The sequence below is a fragment of the Pinus tabuliformis genome, chromosome 7 (genome assembly GCF_031772625.1).
Source record: "Pinus tabuliformis cultivar Carrire ecotype Pingquan chromosome 7, CPIR1, whole genome shotgun sequence".
In the NCBI taxonomy this organism is placed as follows: domain Eukaryota; kingdom Viridiplantae; phylum Streptophyta; class Pinopsida; order Pinales; family Pinaceae; genus Pinus; species Pinus tabuliformis.
Window position 1 is genome coordinate 1676658582 of NC_142293.1, and position 17818 is coordinate 1676676399.

A 17818-nucleotide genomic window follows, 5' to 3' on the forward strand; every position below is an offset into this window, starting at 1 on the left:
ATGTTTATTTAAAATTTTATTTGTAATTTTGTTGTAGACGCATGGTGGAAGATGTATGGTGGCAGAGTACCCCTTTTGCAAAAGCTTGCCGTACGCATCCTCAGCCAAACATGCAGCTCCTCAGGATGTGAGCGCAATTGGAGTGTATTTGAAAAAATACACAACAAGAAGCGCAATAGGTTAACACTTAAACATTTAAAATATTGCAAATTTCCAAATAAATTTTTGAATTCATTAAACAATATTTTTTTTAGAATATTAATTATTAATTATTATTTCATGAACTTTGTACAGGTTGGAGTCCCATAGACTTAATGACATGGTCTATGTCTACTACAATCTTCGATTGTGGGTGAGGCAACTAGAGAGGACACCTGATATGGATGGGATTGACACCACTGCTGAATGGAGGGTTGAGACCGAGAGGCCTCTCATGGATCCCACTGATGATTGGTTAGTGTAGGATGAGGGGGAGCAGGAGGGGGAGGAGGAGGAGGAGCAGGAGCAGGAGCAGGAGGAGGAGCAGGTGGAGGAGGAGGAGCAGGAGGAGGAGGTGACACCGCCTACCCGGGCTACCACTACCACCAGTAGAGGATGTGGTCTCCGTCTACCTCAGCCTCCTGTAGCTGCTAATACTAGTTCTTCAGCTTCTAGAGCACGTCAGACTCCACTGCCATTTCCACCAGCACGGGCACCAGCTTCTACATCTAGAGGGAAAGAGAAAGCTGTGCCATTTTCTCGCAAGAGGGGCAGAGGAAATCAATAGGATTAGACTTTCATTTTATTGTATATGACATTATGACATGATGAGATACATTATCATATTTTTTGTTGATATTTTGAGGCTGAGTTGGGACTCAGGACTTACTATTCAGGACATGATTCAATGTTATGTGTGATTTTAGCGCTAGAAATGATATTAAACATCTTATATATTAGTTTTTTTATCATATTTATGTGTGAATGTATTTATTTTATGTTGTAGATGGTTTAGATATTAAAAAAATTGAAAAAAAATGAATATTTTTGTGCCAAACGCTTTTTTCCCGCTTTTGCCGATTTTTTCCGCTTTATTCCCGGCGCCAATTTAATCCCACTCGCGCTTTTAACAACATTGGTTAGACATAAACAATTCACTGTAATACTCTGGATCTTCATCAATTGTATGGTCGACAAACTGTGCACGTAGAGCAACTAGCAACTAAACAACAAGATCGTTATGGCCAAGGATGGCTTCTTGGGCTTTTGTGGAGGCGTAATGCCACCATGTATGTTCTAAGCCACCAAATCCATTGATAATGAGTTGTGCAATGCTAGAGAGAGAAAGGGTAGGGTCATCGATCTGTTTTTCCGTTGCCCAGCTATTGAGGAGACTCGTTGCATTCTCCAATTTGATCTTAAGCTGACAATTTGGAATAAACATAGGTTCTTGCGGCATAGCTTGGATGGCCGCACTCATAGCTGAAACTCCAGTCGTTGTTACTGATATAGGATGGGATGTTTCGCCAACTTGGGTAATCCACAAAGGGATACCTCGTTCTTTCTTAACATAAACAAGGAATTGATTTATTTGGTCCTTTGAAAGGGCAGGACCCTTTTCTTGCACCTGTTGCAAGAAGGATGTTGTGATCGAAGTAGCTACCTCGATCTCTTCTTCTTTGGCTTTTTGAATCCCAAAATTCCAAGTAGGTAGCTTATGACTAGCTATGCTAACGCTGAAAGTGCGTCTAAGCTTGTTCTTGGGATTATCTATAAACATAGCTGACTTTGATGGTTTGTCCAAAATAGAATAGTCAGGGGTTTGAACCTTAGATCCTAACTTCTTGATGATTCGTGTAGTTATGGACAAAACCTGAGATATAGCTGCTAGCCTTTGGTCTAGCTTTGTATTGGCTGCTGTAGGGACTGATATGTCAGCGATCATGTGATCTAGCAATTCTAATCTTGCTAAAATCTTCCTGCACAATTCCTTTTCTTTAGAGACTGCATGTTTAACCTTAAGGACGTCACTGTGCAAATCATCAATGTTCTTTGACTTGAGGTCGAGCTGGAGATTTGCATAGTTAAGTTGTGCAGTGTTAGTACCAGACGTAGTGGCTGCTGGTACTGTGGCATAAGGGATGAATTCCCTTTTCTTTTGACCATCATCATCAAACTGTCGAAAAGATATATAAGGCAAGTTCCTTCCTGGAGTGTAGGATTCTTCTCCCATGCTAACTTTGATAGTTTTAGCTGTTTCTTCTCGGGGTAGCCGAGTGAGCATGAGAATGTGAGGTCTTTCTGGCTTAGTAGCAGTACTAAGCTTTTGTATCAGTTGATTGCAGGCTTGAAAGTGCTGCTGCTGAACTTGGTGTTCTGTAGTAAGCTTTGTTGAAGAGCTTGCAGGATGGTTTTGGACCATCTCTGCAACCTTCTCTCGAAAGGTTGTTTGAACTTGGGTTGGTAACTAGAAGGATTGGGTAGCAGCATTAAATGGAATTGGGTGTGCTTTGGCAATCTTCTGGCTGTCTTTCAATAAGGTTGATTGGTGGTACTGTTCATATTTAGCTTCCCAAAGTTTAGGATATTGGATTCCAGTCCATTCAAATGTAATAGGAGTTGTAGATTTACTGGAACCATATTCCACCTCACTTATGAGTTGTGAAGTATGACGAATATGGGACTGTAGTGGGGGCATGTTGTCATTGCCAAATCGAACAACAGTCAAAGTTTTGAGCTGAATTATTTTAGATAGGCGTTTCATGTCAAAACCTTGGGGATGAATATAAGCTTGCAGAAGGTCGTAGATGTAAGGGTCATCTAATGACACAGAATACTTGGGATAGACAGTACCAAAGGCAGGGCCGTCATGCAGAGGACTAGCAAAGCCTCCTATTATGGCATCAGCTAATTGGTTATGCCAAGTATCTATCACAACGCAAAGGCTATTGATATTCATGGATGGTCGAACGAGAGCGTTAAGGCCAAAACGGATTGCACCCAAATGTCAATATTTGAAACCTTGGGATTTTGCCCAGTCAATCTGTGACTTTTCAAACAAGGGGATTTGGGTGGGTTCATCTTAAGATGTAAAATTTACATCAACAAAATGAAGCCGAATTTGAGAAGAGGCAAAATAGTTATAAAAGGGCATGTTATATACTTGAGCAGGTAATATTGGAGGGATTTGCTGCTTGTTAGGCATAGAAAACATAGAAAACGAGGGAAAACCCAACTAGAAGGTGAGGTTGCTTTGCTCTTTTTTCTCTGGTACGAAAATATGCAAGTGCCAACTAAGAGGCACTCTTTACGAAGTTACCTAAGACTTGTGGCTTGTAATGCTGCTAACCTACTATAGAACCTTAAGCCCCTCTGTTCTACTCTCTAACTTGCCACTCCTAATTGCACTACTCAATGATGGAACAAAATACAATTCCATCGAATGGAACCCCTACCCCTCCTTGTGGCCCGCTATTTAACATAGCCCAATAGCCACTTAGTGGTAAGCTTTGACTCCCTCAATCCTCAACTAGACTTACAAGCTTGAACCTTCTAGAGTCTCCTTTAGAGTCCACACATGGCTATCCCCTTATGCATGTGTAATAGGGGTGTTGGAAATGTAACTAGTTTTAGATTTCATAATTGTCATTGTACTCATGTCAATACATATATCCTATGTAACAAACAAAAGAAGAAAGAAAAAATATTATTTTAGAGCATGGCTTTCATGCTTCTTGTTGATGTTCTTCTAGGTAAAAGCATGTTGTTCATGCTTCTAGGGTTTGATAGGTCATAGGATTTATTGTCATGAGTCAAGAGGGTCAACACCATGATTATAAGACCCATCTGGGCAAGATATACCCTGTAAAATAATTTATTTTGAGTGTAGAAAGTCCTGGAAGCTTCCTAGCACAAGTCAGCCCTGACAACTTCAAGTCGACCTAAAGAAAGGTACTCAAACCCCTCAGATGTGTATAAATACAGGCAACTTTGACCTCATTTGGCATTCATTCACTAACAAGTTTGATCTCTAAAGAAAAGTTTGATTTGAAGCTAAGAAGACTAAGAAGGCTAGAGCAAAGATCAAGGAAGGAAGAAAAAGTCTTGGATATTTGTTTTTGGGCTCTATCTCTCTCACACGTGTGGAGAATTAGGGTTTTTGCAGCTTCAAGGAATCGTTTTAAAAACCGGTCAGTCTGAACCAAAAACTGGTCAAACCGACCGGTTCATTGGCCAAACCAATAGAACTAGTCAAAAAACCTAGTTTGGTGCATCATTCACCCTTTTTTTAGATAAACCAGGCATAAACTGGCCGGTTTATGACGAAACTGACTTGTTTTCCCATAAACCACCCGGTTTCATCATAAATCGGCTGGTTCATTGCCATGCCTACCACGGACCCACCAAAGGCATTCTTGGAGGCTTGTGAGGTGGTTTGGAGGGAAAATACGGGTTGTTTCCCTCCAAAAACAACCCCTCCAAGCCAATAAATGTAGGTCTCCCCTCTTGTTTGCCTCACACATCTCATTTAGAGTTTTTGTGAGCTTCATTGTGAGCTTGGAAAGTGTTGAGATTTTGTTGGAGTAGTGGAATAATGAAGAGTTTGAGCTTAGTAGCCACCATGCCTCTAAAAGGCAAGGATACTGCATGGGCTCATTGTGATATGATTGATGGCAAAATGATCTGCAAATATTGCCAAAAATCTATTGAAAGAGGGAGTATTAATAGGTTCAAGCAACACTTGGCTGGGATAGGAGGCCATGTAAAGCCATGTGGAGCACCAAATGAAGTAATAGGGCATATTAGGGCAGAGTACCTTCAGAACTTTGAGGCTCAAGTCACTGAACCAACTGAGAAGTTTGTGACTCAAGCAGTTGCAAAGTTTGGGAGTCGAGACTGAACTAGTCGAGTTTGATCGTGATGAGAAGTTTCAAGTGATGATGTTGATCACTAATATCATATATGTAGACTTGTAGTAGGCCAGTGGCCCCATAGCTTGTAGGCTTTGTTTTTGGACTCTAGAGGCCATTTAGAGCCTCATTGATTATATATTTTGTTGCTAATATGTATTGCACTTGGTGCCATTTTGATATATTCACCTTTACATGGTATATATATTTGAGAAAACTTTTCATATTTTGTGTCTATTGGATTGGAATCATGGTTTTAAATTTTAAAAATAGTTTTTTTCATTAAAAATTAATTATTTGATGTGTTTTTTAAAACTGGTTCATTGAGATCTAACCAGTCCTGGTTTGAAACTCGGTTTATTAGGTCAACCGGTCTAGTCACCGGTTCTGTTTTTTAAAACTATGCTTCAAGAAGGGCCAAAATTGCAGGTTTAAATAGCAGAAGAACAAGTTGTAGGATCGAGTTGCTCGAAGAGCGAATATTTTGATTTGACCTCACTGACTTTGAGAAACACTGTCTTGCTCAAAGGAAGATCTCTTGAAGAATTATTCTAGGGTTTTTGCAATAGTTATAAGGTCGAAATTGCAGAGTTGATGCTAGGGTCAAAGTTGCAGCTGGAAGATGGCTGATGCAAGATTTAAATTTGTTGATTTAATCCAATTGGAAGGGCTTCTTGGAAAGTTGACTTGGTGCTTGGAGGGGGACTTGGTCTAGGGTTTGGGTCATGGTTTTCTCATTTGAAGCAAATTCTATAAGAAGAGGAGATTTTTCTAGGTTTTCCCTTTGGAGGGGTTTTGCCCTGGCTTGGAGCCTAATTTTTGTGCCCATTGTCTTCACTCTTTTGCTCTTCATATTTGTTTGATGAAAAGATCTAATAAAGAAACACAAGAAGATAAAAGTTCACAAACAAACATTAAGGATTAAGGAGACATTGAATTAATAGCTGCCCTATTGCAATTTCCAACAGGGGGTTGACATGGCATCCATTCCTACCATCGTGATCAACATAGTAGGTAAACTTGTGGGAGTTGTAACTTTTGCATATGAACATTGTTTGATGCGATTCTTGCATTGTTGGAAAGGTCTTTGAGTGTAGACCAACATTTCTGGGTCCTACACTAAGGCGAGAAAGTTTTGATTCCAAAATATGTTGTTTGATGCCTCAAATGGGTTCTCAATGGTTTCAGATCCCAATTCTCCAAAATGGGACCCACTGTTAAAAGTGATCTTGCTAGCTGATTCTTCCAATTTTTTCACTTTGAAAGCATTGAGATAGATGACAAATAATATAGTGATCCAAATAGATCATACCTTCCCGTTTGGGGAGGCTTTTGGTCCCCAAAAGATTTATGAAATGAGGTAAGGTAAATTTTCCTCTTATCTTCTCCCTAGAGTACCTTTTATTTTTATCTGGAAGTTGTCCTTTCAAACCATTCTGCTAAAAGTCATGCTGCTGCTATCTTGTATTTTTGGACGTCTTCTACAAAATTGTGTCCTCTACAAACTCTGCCTAAGCCTTTGGTGCTAAGTCCTCTATGGAAGGTAGGACCCGCCCCTCCTTCTGATTCAACATGGAAGACTCATAGACTTTGAGATTCTACACATTCACTACTGTGTAAATACGCATGTATGGGGGTAGTCTAAGTTTGTAATCATGATCTCCTTATCTCAAAAAGACGATACCACAGAGCCTTGATCTTCATATCAGGGCCTTGTAGTCTTTCCTTCAATTGTAACCATACTCTGTCTCCCACTTTGAATGACTTCTTTGTTCTTTGTTGATCGTGCTTGGCCTTTTATTTTTCTTGGGAATTCTTTAGCATCTCATGTGCTTGTAAATGGATCTGTCTAATCTTCTCAAGAAATTGTTCTAGTTTTGTGGTCATTTGTTAGATATCTTATCTTAATGCATCTCCTGTGAGGTCCTCACTCACTCTAGTGAGAGGTTTCTGGTTTTTGAGGGTAGTAGATTTAGTGGTGGTTATGAGGACTAGGTCCAGGGACTTGATCGTCGGAAGCTTGATAGTGCTAGATCTAGTAAGGTTTGAGATGGAAGCCCTATAGGTAACTAGATTTAGAGGTAAGAGAGCATGCATGCAAGTATGAAAGGAAATTTTTGGAACTTTGTCAAGTTTGACCATATCTCTAATAACATACAATAAAGTGGGTGAGTGATCAATCTAAACTAAGACAACCAATTGAGATAAGGATAAAGTAAAAATATAATATATGTTCACATTTGTGCACTAGACTAAGTTGCATCATAATGTGACCCCTGGTTGGGAGTTAAATGGGCTTGCCAGCATATCACATCTTATGCCCTTGTTAAGTGATTGTCGCTGATCAGATGGGCCTTCTACAGACTGCTGCAGACTTGTATACAGTGATTAGAGGGGAAATGCCTTCATGAAAATTTCAGATTCATTACGTTGAATGTCTCTTTATAAATCTTCATATTGCTTGATGTTGTTAACCTTCTATTAATATCACATTACTTAACATTGAGTGCAAAGTTTTTCAATTAGTTTTCTCTTTTTTCTTTTCAATCATTTGAGCAGTATAATGTATGTGACTCTACCAAGGCTCATGGTTGGGAGGTCGTAAAATATATGCTATATTATAAATAGGAGAAATGATGAAAACAAGTTTGTAAATTAAGGGATTAAAGCAAGACAGGAAGACGAGCAGTATGGCAAGAAGAAAGTAATGCTACTTTATCTAAATCAACTATATGAAAGAAGAACAAAATACATCCCACTTCAAAGAGAACTAGTAAGTGATGAAATGAAAGGCAGAGACGATTGAGAACATTCTTCTTATATGAAACAGAAAATATGTGGAGCTTGGCTTTTTGAGTGACACTTGAGGTTACTTGACGTATTTAAAATGGCTAAGAGGAAGAATGCAAGATTTTTATTAGTATTTACTTGGTCTGGTTATTGTTTGTGACTGGTGAATATTAATTCATTTTCGTCAATATGCAGAATAGAAGAGAAATGTTTATAAATAAGGTAGATCAGGAAATAATTCTTTTGAAGTATTTTGCATCATTCTGTTAATAGTATTTATATTTGACCACTAAGTAATAAAGGTAAGTCAGCTCGTCTTTAGCTAGTATCTTGAAAATCTTAGCATGCCCCATTTGTCAATATGTAAATGTTCAATGGAAAGGGTATGCATAACTAGTTGTAAACAAAGTCATTTTCTTGAAGAAACTAGATCATCGTTTATCATGGTGCAAATTATGCTACTTTCATATTGTCTTTTTGTCAGGTAATACTGGAGGTCGTTTACACACAGACTGCTGAAAAGGGTGATGCAGAACCTGAAACATTGTCATTCCGTGGAATTGATAACTCATCATATTACATAATCGGTGAAAACAATGAGTATGTAGTGAAGGATAATGATAGGATCTAACATGCTATGTTGCTATGGAACTTGGTGTAGCCACTGCATCATTTCTACTTTAGTGTCGTGTTTCATTTTTTCTTAGTGTGATGAATCATGGAATCTACTAACTTCTGAATGCATTTTGAAGTATAACTTTATATATTAACTAGAAATATATCTGGCAAGTATTTGATGATATGATTTTGTCTACGTCAGGGTTGCTGTTGCTGAAACTGACAATCTATTCAACTGCAACCACCCAGTAGCACAAAATATGGTACTTATTCTTGACTGAGCCATACTTTCTTATTATACTTATCTGTCTAACAGTGTATCATCTCTAATTTGTATGAGAAAACTGTTTTATCCTGTGCTTTTTGCAGGTGTTTTTACAGTGCAAAAGCTTTATCTTATTTTCTCTTTTATTAATATTTTTTCTTTATGTTCTGATATGTTTTAAATGCAACTGATTATCAGTTGGATATGTTCTACAATTTAAATCGACAATGTGTGCTGCATCCTAACTGTTATATAAAAATTAATTATCCCTGTAATTATTAGTTAAATTAAAGCAAAGGGTATGATCAAAGATCATGCCCATTCACCAAGAGGCACCCGAGGCAGTATTTAAGCGAGGGGCCTCCCATAATTGTATCATCATCTTATTCATTAATAATATATACAAATCATTTTCTGTTAAATGTTGGGTTTCTCTGCAACATTTGGTATTAGAGCCATTACCACGCTGCTGCCGTTGTCCTTACAACGCTTCCACACCTTGTCCACCTCAGTTTGCTGCGCTCCGCCTCGTCTTCCTGTCCCCCTTTTCCCCGTCATCCTCACACCCTCACCATCGCTGTTCCCTAACCCCTCGTTGACACTCGACCCTCCACCCTGACACTATTCCATCCATCGACCCTCCATTCCGAAGCTGATCCGTCACCCATCCGTACGGCCCTGTCCCTGTCCACCTTAACTCATGACGTTGACTTCTGCCCTAATATTCACCGTCCCAGTGCTATCGAGCCGTCGTCCAGCCGGAATTCCATGCCATCGTTATCCTTGCCGCAATCCGTTCCAACCCACGCCACTGTCACCCGTAGTCGCCCATCTATGTATCCGCTGCTGCCACCAGTTCGACCGATCATCCTGTCAGTTCCATCGAACAACCGCGTCCATGTAAATAGATATAAGGGATATATATACAAACTTAATAATTATATATTATTAATATTTATAAAATAATTAAAAAAATAATTAAGTCTAATATTAAAAAATAAAATAAAATTAGGATGAAGTTAAGAAACAGAGTTAGGTCGGATAAATATACTCCACCCTAGACTTGCTCGATGTCTTCATAAATGTCAATGGCTGATTTCAATAAAAATTTGTTAGATCTTGAGGCTAAGGTGACCAGACATGTCGAAAAGATCGAAGCGCTGAAGGACACAACAAAGAGAATAGAAAGTCAGCTCGAGCAGAACAAGAATGAATTTAAAAAGGATCAGGCAAACCTTTCAAGTAAGGTAGATCAAGCAATGGCGATGTTGACCTATATTAGTGACAACATGAAGATTATGCCCAATCAAATACCCCAGAATAATGAGGCTACTCAACATCTCAATTCTCCAGATTCATCAAAATTGTCAGAGTCACATAAGAAACCCGAGTCTCCAAAAACATCTTCCATGCTTAATCAAGAAACTAGTAACACGAATGTTCAAAATAGGTAGTTGTGGAATCCATACACGAATATGTTGTTTTCAAATCAACACCCTTTCTTCGCTCTGTCGATAGCTACATATCAACGAAGAGCAAAACCTGAGCTATCCAAATATGACGGCAACGAAAAATGCAGAATTGCTTGGTTCAATAAAGCAGAAGAATATTTTGAGATTTACGGTATTGACAATGATGACGAAAAGATCAGGCATGCTTCCATGCAAATGGAAGGCAAAGTATATAATTGGTATATGTGGTGGAAAAAAACGACACTTGCTATCAGTTGGAGGAAATTGAAAAATGAGTTCTTTAAAAGGTTCCAAGGTGTCAAGGAAGAAGAATTATTCTCAACATTCACTAGATTGCAACAAAAAGGAGATGTGGATGAATACACTCGAGAATGGGAAACTTTGGCAACGCGAGTACCTAGATTATCATAAACTCGTTGGAATTAGTCATACATCACATGGCTTAAACCCTATATCTAGGCTGAGCTCAAGATTGATGACATCGCTTCTATGGAGGTAGCCACATAGAAGGCAAAAGCGACTGAAAAGAAGCACGAAAAATGGTAGTGGCCGAAGGTTGAAAGAGTATATTCGAGACGAAGATTTTCCCAAGCCGCGAACACGGACAACACAAAATATGTTCCACCACATCTTTGTGAAGGAGAAAAAACTAACGTGGAAATGCAAAGAATGAAAGAGGGCAAGTGCAAACGTTGTGGCGAAAAATTAGACCCTAAACATAGGTGTGCTAAAGGAAAAGAGACCAAGAAATTGTATAAATGTGAAGCAACTAATGACTCAGATAATGATGAATCAGTCGTAGAAGAAATCGAAGATTCCCTGGAATTCTCTCCAAAACTAGATGACGAGAGCATTTTGCAAGTATCATTATCAGCTATGACAGGTATATCACAACAACAGACATTAAAATTAAAAGGACTTGTCACGAAGAACAATGTAATGGTTTTGATCGATACCAGTAGAACCCACAATTTTTTGGACTCAACCATTGCCAAAAGACTCAACATTTTCACATTTCCCATGCCCAGCATGAAGGTTATTGTAGCTGATGGTAAGAAAATTGAAAAGGTAGGGAAATGCGATAAAGTCAAATTGCAGATTCAAGACTTTATTTTAGAATCTCCGTTCTACACTGTACCATTAGGAGGAGTAGATGTGCTCCTAGGTATCCAATGGCTACAAACCCTCTATACTTGCTCTGCCAAACATCAAAAGCAGTTTATAAAATTTAAATGGTAAGGGCAGAAATACAAATTATATGGGTTCTAGCCAGCGGAGAACCAATTTGTATCATCATCCCAGAAGATGAAAATGATTTGGAAGGGGGCGCCAACTTATGTAGTACAGTGTCATCAATTAGAAATGTTAAACTTTGAATTTGGTCAATGAAGAAGCACCAGAAGTCCAAGAGCTAATTCAAAAGCACAAAAAAGTATTCCAAGTCCTTCCGATGAACATGCCTCCTAAAAGAGAAATTGAGCATACAATAGAAGTCAAAGCAGGATCAAATCCCATCAACATCAAATCGTATCGATATCCACATCAATAAAACACTGAAATTGAGAGATTAGTCCAAGATATTTTAAAGTGTGGCATCATCCAAAAAATAAAAGTTCGTATGCTGCGCTAGTTGTATTAGTTCGAAAGAAAGATGGATCGTTCAGGTTATGCGTCAATTATCGAGGACTAAACAAAATACCAATAAAAAACAAGTTTCCAATTCCTTTTATCGATGAAATGTTGGATGAACTACATGGCGCTAAATACTTCTCAAAATCGGACTTAAGGTCAGGGTATTATGGAATTAGAATAAGGTTGAAAGACATAGCAAAAACTGCATTCTGAACACATGAGGGTCATTACGAGTTTAAAGTAATGCCTTTTGGTTTAACCAATGCATTGGCAACATTCCAAGCTGCTATGAAAGAGCTATTCCGTCCATATCTAAGGAAGTTTGTGTTAGTAATTTTTGATGACATTCTAATTTACAGTAAAACATGGAAGGAGCACCTACAACATTTGGAACAAGTTCTTACTGTATTAGAAAAACATCAGTTGTATGCTAGGAAGTTCAAATGCACTTTTGGGATGGGAAAAGTAGAATATCTTGGACATATAATATCCAAAGGAGTAAAAGTAGATCCTAATAGGATCAAGGCTATAAGGGAATGGCCTAATCCAGTTAATATCTCCAAGCTAATAGGATTCTTAAGATTGACAGGGTATTATCGAAGATTTATTAAAAACTATGCCCATATAACCACACCCCTATCGAACCTTCTAAAGAAGAACTCATTTTGATGGAATGATGAAGCAGAAAAATGTTTTGAAGACTTGAAGGAGGTTATGTCTAATGCCGTTGTATTGGCAACTCCAGACTTCTAAAAACCATTTGTAATTGAATGTGATGCCTTGGGTTTTGGCATAGGAGCAGTGCTAATGTAGGATGGTCACCCAATTGTGTTTGAAAGCAGGAAGCTCAATAAGCAAGAACGTCTCAAGTCTACATACAAGAAGGAAATGCTTTCTATTATGCACACATTAGCCAAATGGAGACAATTTCTGTTGGGAAGTAAGTTCATAATACGAACAAATCATAATAGTGTTCAACATCCCCTCCAACAGAAAATGCTATCTACAGAACAACAAAAATGGATAGAAAAAATCGCTACCTTTGACATGGATATATTACATGAGAAAGGGAAAGATAACGTAATAACTGATGCTTTGTCCAGGAAAGACGAAGAACCATCATTACTTGCCATTTCAGTGGTTGTGCTCGAATGGCTTAATGACATTTGAGGTGAATATGCAAAAGACCTAGAAAGAAGTGCTATAATCAATAATCTTCATTAGAATTCAAAATTTGAATGGAAGAACGATATTGAATGGTACAAGGAAAGAATTTATCTGAATGTAGATTCCAAATTTAAAGCCAAGGTTCTCAAAGAGTCGCATGATTCACTGTTAGACGGACATGTAGGATTCTTTAAAACCTACTATAACGCACGCCAATGATTCTTTTGGAAGGGAATGAGTAATGATATTCAAAAATATGTAGTCGAATGCGATAAATGCTAAGGAATAAAAATGAAAATATTATGACACTCTGGCTACTTCGACCCTTAAACATCCCGAATTAGAAATGGGAGGAAATTTCAATGGACTTTCTTGAAGGTTTACCTGTGTCTGATGGTAAGGATAAAATTCTTGTAGTAGTCGATAGACTCACCACGTATGCTCACTTTATTGCAATGAGGAAATTAGACTCGACAAAACAAATCGCTGAGATATTTTGAAAAAATGTTTAAAATTACATGGATTTCCCAAGGTCATTGTGAGCGATAAAGATGCCAAATTTAAGGGTAATTTTTGAAAAGATTTTTTCAAACATATAGGAACTTACCTCAACATGAGTTCAGCTTACCATCCTCAAATGGATGGCCAAACAGGTGTTCTCAATAAATGTATAGAAGCCTGCTTACGTTGTTACGCCACATACAAACAAAATAAGTGGGTTCAGTGGCTACATCTCGCTGATTGGTGGTACAATTCTACTTAGCACACGTCAGTGAAAATGACTCCATTTCATGCTTTGTATGATTACAAACCTTCGAGATGGAAGGACTTTGCTATGATCGAGACGAAGCTTCCAGCTGTTAAAAACCAGTTAGACGAAACCCAAAAAGTTGTCCAAAATCTAAAAGAAAATCTAAATAATGCAAGGAATCGTATGAAGTAGCAAGCTGACCGAAACATAACCGAGAGAGAATTTGAAGTTGGAGAATGGGTCTTTGTTAAACTCTAACCTTACAAGCAGTTGTCCTTAAAATAGAAGGGAAAAAACAAATTGGCACCAAAGTTTTATGGACCGTTCCAGATCAACAAAAGATCAGCCAAGTAGCATACAGTTTAAGCCTTTCCGATAAAAATCGTGTTCACAACGTTTTCCGTGTGTCATGCCTTAAAAAAGCACTTGGTCAACATCAATCAATGCAAACAACACTTCCGACTTTAGATGACGAAGGAAGGGTTATTCTAGAACCAGAAGGTATCATCTCCATCAGGGAAAAGAAACTGCGATCACGAGTAATCAAAGATCCCTAATCAAGTGGAAGGACTTACCAAAAGAAGTTTCTTGGGAGACAAAAGTGTTTGGTCAACAACACCCGTCGTTATGTATGCTTTGAGGACAAAGCATCTTTTCAGGAGGAAGGCAATGTTATATAAAAATTAATTATCCCTGTAATTATTAGTTAAATTAAGCGAAAGTGCATGATCTTTGACCAAGAGGCAACTGAGGCAGTATTTAAGCCAGGGGCCTCCCACAATTGTATCATCACCTTATTCATTAATAATATATATAATTTTATGTTAAATACTGGGTTTCTTTGCTCCACAAACTGTGGTCGCGGGCTTCATACACAGTCTAGTTGTGGGCTTCATCATGGGCCAGGTTGTGGGCATTTGCAAGTCGACTCTTTGGTCATTGTTCATTGTGTAATTATTAGTATGAATTTAATATTTATTAATTTGAATTTCATAATTATTAATGTTCCTATCATTAACATAATATAATTATGATTATTAATGTTCCTATTATTCATATTATTAAATATTAATGTAATTATTAATATGATTTTCGTATTTCTTAACTAGTTCAATGCTTATCTCAATGTTTTATACTTATTATTCATGTTTATGCATATGGTGAATTTTAATTTCATTTTAATACTTGAAATAACAACTACATAGTAGACAATATGCAATTTATTTTAAGGGGGGTTTTCTTCCCACTATGTTTTCCCTCTACACCTCAATTTGTCATATTATGTCCTACATCATGAGTACCTCACATGGGTGCAAATTGATTGCATTCATTGATTGTTTTACATGGTTAGTTGTACATAAGTATCTACCATGGCTGAAAATTATCAAGATTCATTCATCATTAGGGGATTTTTGAGATATGAAATGGGCCTCCTAAGGAAAATAATAAAATAAGAGTTATGAATTTTTAAAGGAAACTAAAGAAAATTACTTTTATTGTATTTTCGACTTATATCCTTATAGGCTTACTCGTATTTTAAGTGTGGGCACTTGTTGGATGTGGAATTAGATTTTGCATTCAATGAGTACCCACTTTGCATTCTTTTGAGTAGACCCACATTGAAAAAAATTGGAAACGCATGAAAAACGTGTTTCTATCTTGTTGTCACTCAAATTGTACAAGCGATGTGCGACAACGCTCAAGACAGGAGTTTTAACTTTGATCCCCACCCTCTCCATTCTAGTTGTCTCCCTATAGCAGGCTATGGGGGGTAGTCCCCATGAAATATGAAGATGGGAGACTTGTTGACAACCAACAATTCTGGGAGACATAATTGAATGGCCTAGCAACTTGGTTAATTTAACAAGTTGAAGATTAGATTAGATTTATCTTGAAAGAGCAGTGTCTCAATGGAGTCAAATACTTGCTTAAGATGAATTATTTACCAAGTCACCGGATGAACATTTGTTGCCTTAGGATGCTTCACTATCCTAGATGAAATGCAAATACTAAGATTTAAGTGAGATGCGAAATTTTGGTTTATTTTAGATTATATGCCTACTTAGGTGAATCCTTCCTCTCAACTCTTTTGAAGTTAGTCGAATAGGTTGTGAGAGAGAAACCAAGGGGAAGCGAGCTATGGCTTGATTAACGATCCCTCCCCTTTAGTTCTAACTGCCTGATGCCTTCAACACTGTAGAGATTGTGGCTCTGATGACTGCAAGATCACCGTGACAACCACTAAAGAGGTTCTAGACTTCACAAGCTAGGTGAGGAAGGTGGGCGGCTTTCTCTATCAACCAAACTTATGCTTGGAAGTTAATTAATTAGTGCAAGAAACTAGTCCTAAAATGGAAATGCACAATATGAGTGAATGCTCTTAAGGTGAGATTATTAGGTCTTGAAAGACAATGATATTCAATCTAGAACAATGAAATACGTTAACAATAAATAATGAAAAAGTGCGACCACAAAAAAAGTGCTCAAAATAAATGGTGCCAGAAAGTGTTACCAATATTACAAATAGACAATTGCTTAAGATCAATGTTCAAACAATTAGATGCAATTCTTTATGTACAATTAGCAAATAAGATTGTAACAATGGAAAACCAATATGCTAATTAGATACAAGAAAGAATTCCATATGGACATGATTAGATCTCTTATTAGGATTAAACTTGATTAAGTGCTTTAAGAGTGACTCAGATTACAAATTCACAAGATCTATTTATTCAACAATGTCAATCGAATGCAATGTGTCCACTTATCAAAACCAATGATAGTAATGAGAATCCACAATGTTACTTAGAGCAATTAGCCAGTCCCATCAAACACTTATCAATCCACTTAGAGAACTTGTGTTAGTTAATGAAATATGTTAGAAATATGCTTACGCAAGAATGCAAAATGGATGACAATGATGCAAGAAGTGCAAAAATGCAATGAAATGAAAAATGGGGCAGTCAATAAGATAAACGATTGCAACAGTAAGAAAATCACCCAATTCCACTAGAACACACTTATCCAGGATGCACAAGAGGGAAAGAGCAAATGCCAAATGAAATTAGATAAGTTCTATCACCTTTTGCTACCACTGTAAATTTTATATCAGACCTTCATGCAATGTATATCAGCCCTTAAATTATTATGACAACCTTCAAATAATGATCAAATATACCAATAGATGCAAGCCTAAACAATGCCAATGATAGAATATAATTGTAAATTGATTATTAGGCCAAGAGAATGTGATTTTATCACTGTTGTAGGTGAAATTATATGGCTGTAACGAACATATCAGATCTGGAAAATCAACCCACAGTCCACAAAAATTTCACTTATGTACATCCAATTAACTTTAGATTAATTTTCAAAGCCTTGGTGAATTATTAGTGAATTTAGGCTTGATTTAGATGCACTTAAGCTCTAATTATACTGCTGTCATAGAATGCTTCAGAATTAAAATGAGGACAGTGATAGGAATGAAGGGTTAGAGAGCAAACCAAGAGGCCTAGTGGCCTTGTAGTCATCTAGAGGAGCTTCCAACGAACTTGACTACTTGCAACCACCAAGTAAGGTCTAAAATTACTGCAAAACCCAGTGTTAGAGGTGAACTATTAAATCAAATGACTGAAAAATGACTGAACTAGGGCTAGGAAAATAGGCTAGGGAAAATAGAGGGCTGAAGAGGGGTAGAGAAGGCCCAAGAAGGCCACGGACAAGGAGGTGGAGCCCTCTAGGGTTGACGTCAAGCCTCAAAAGGCTAACATTGGGCAAGAGAAGGTCCAGTGCTATCGAGCCGTTGTCCAGCCGGAATTCCATGCCATCGCTCTCTTCCATGCCATCGTTATCCTCGCCGCAATCCGTTCCAACCCACGCCACTGTCACCCGCAGTCGTCCATCTATGTATCCGCTGCGGCCACCAGTTCGACTGATCATCCCGTCAGTTCCATCGAACAAACACGTCCATGTAAATAGATATAAGGGATATATATACAAACTTAATAATTATATATTATTAATATTTAAAAAATAATTAAAAAAAATAATTAAGTCTAATATTAAAAAATAAAATAAAACTAGGATCAAGTTAAGAAACAGAGTTAAGTTGGATAAATATACTCCACCTCAGACTTGCTCGATGTCTTCATAAATGTCAATGGCTGATTTCAATAAAAATTTGTTAGATCTTGAGGCTAAGGTGACCAGACATGTCGAAAAGATTGAAGCGCTC

At 37.6% G+C, this 17818-nt stretch overlaps 1 protein-coding gene across 3 annotated transcripts in view; it reads left to right on the forward strand.

Annotated features, from left to right (window-relative positions):
- LOC149254893 (isoamylase 2, chloroplastic-like) overlaps positions 1–17818 on the forward strand; it is a 542818-nt gene that overhangs the window by 244696 nt on the left and 280304 nt on the right. For all 3 annotated transcript variants that reach the window (XR_016267196.1, XM_089460267.1, XM_089460266.1), the window contains exons 14-15: positions 8164–8279; positions 8500–8560. Coding sequence is in view for 2 of the 3 variants with exons in the window: in XM_089460267.1 (XP_089316393.1) it covers positions 8164–8279; positions 8500–8560 (177 nt within the window). In the remaining variant the exon portion in view is untranslated. The remainder of the gene's footprint in view (positions 1–8163; positions 8280–8499; positions 8561–17818) is intronic.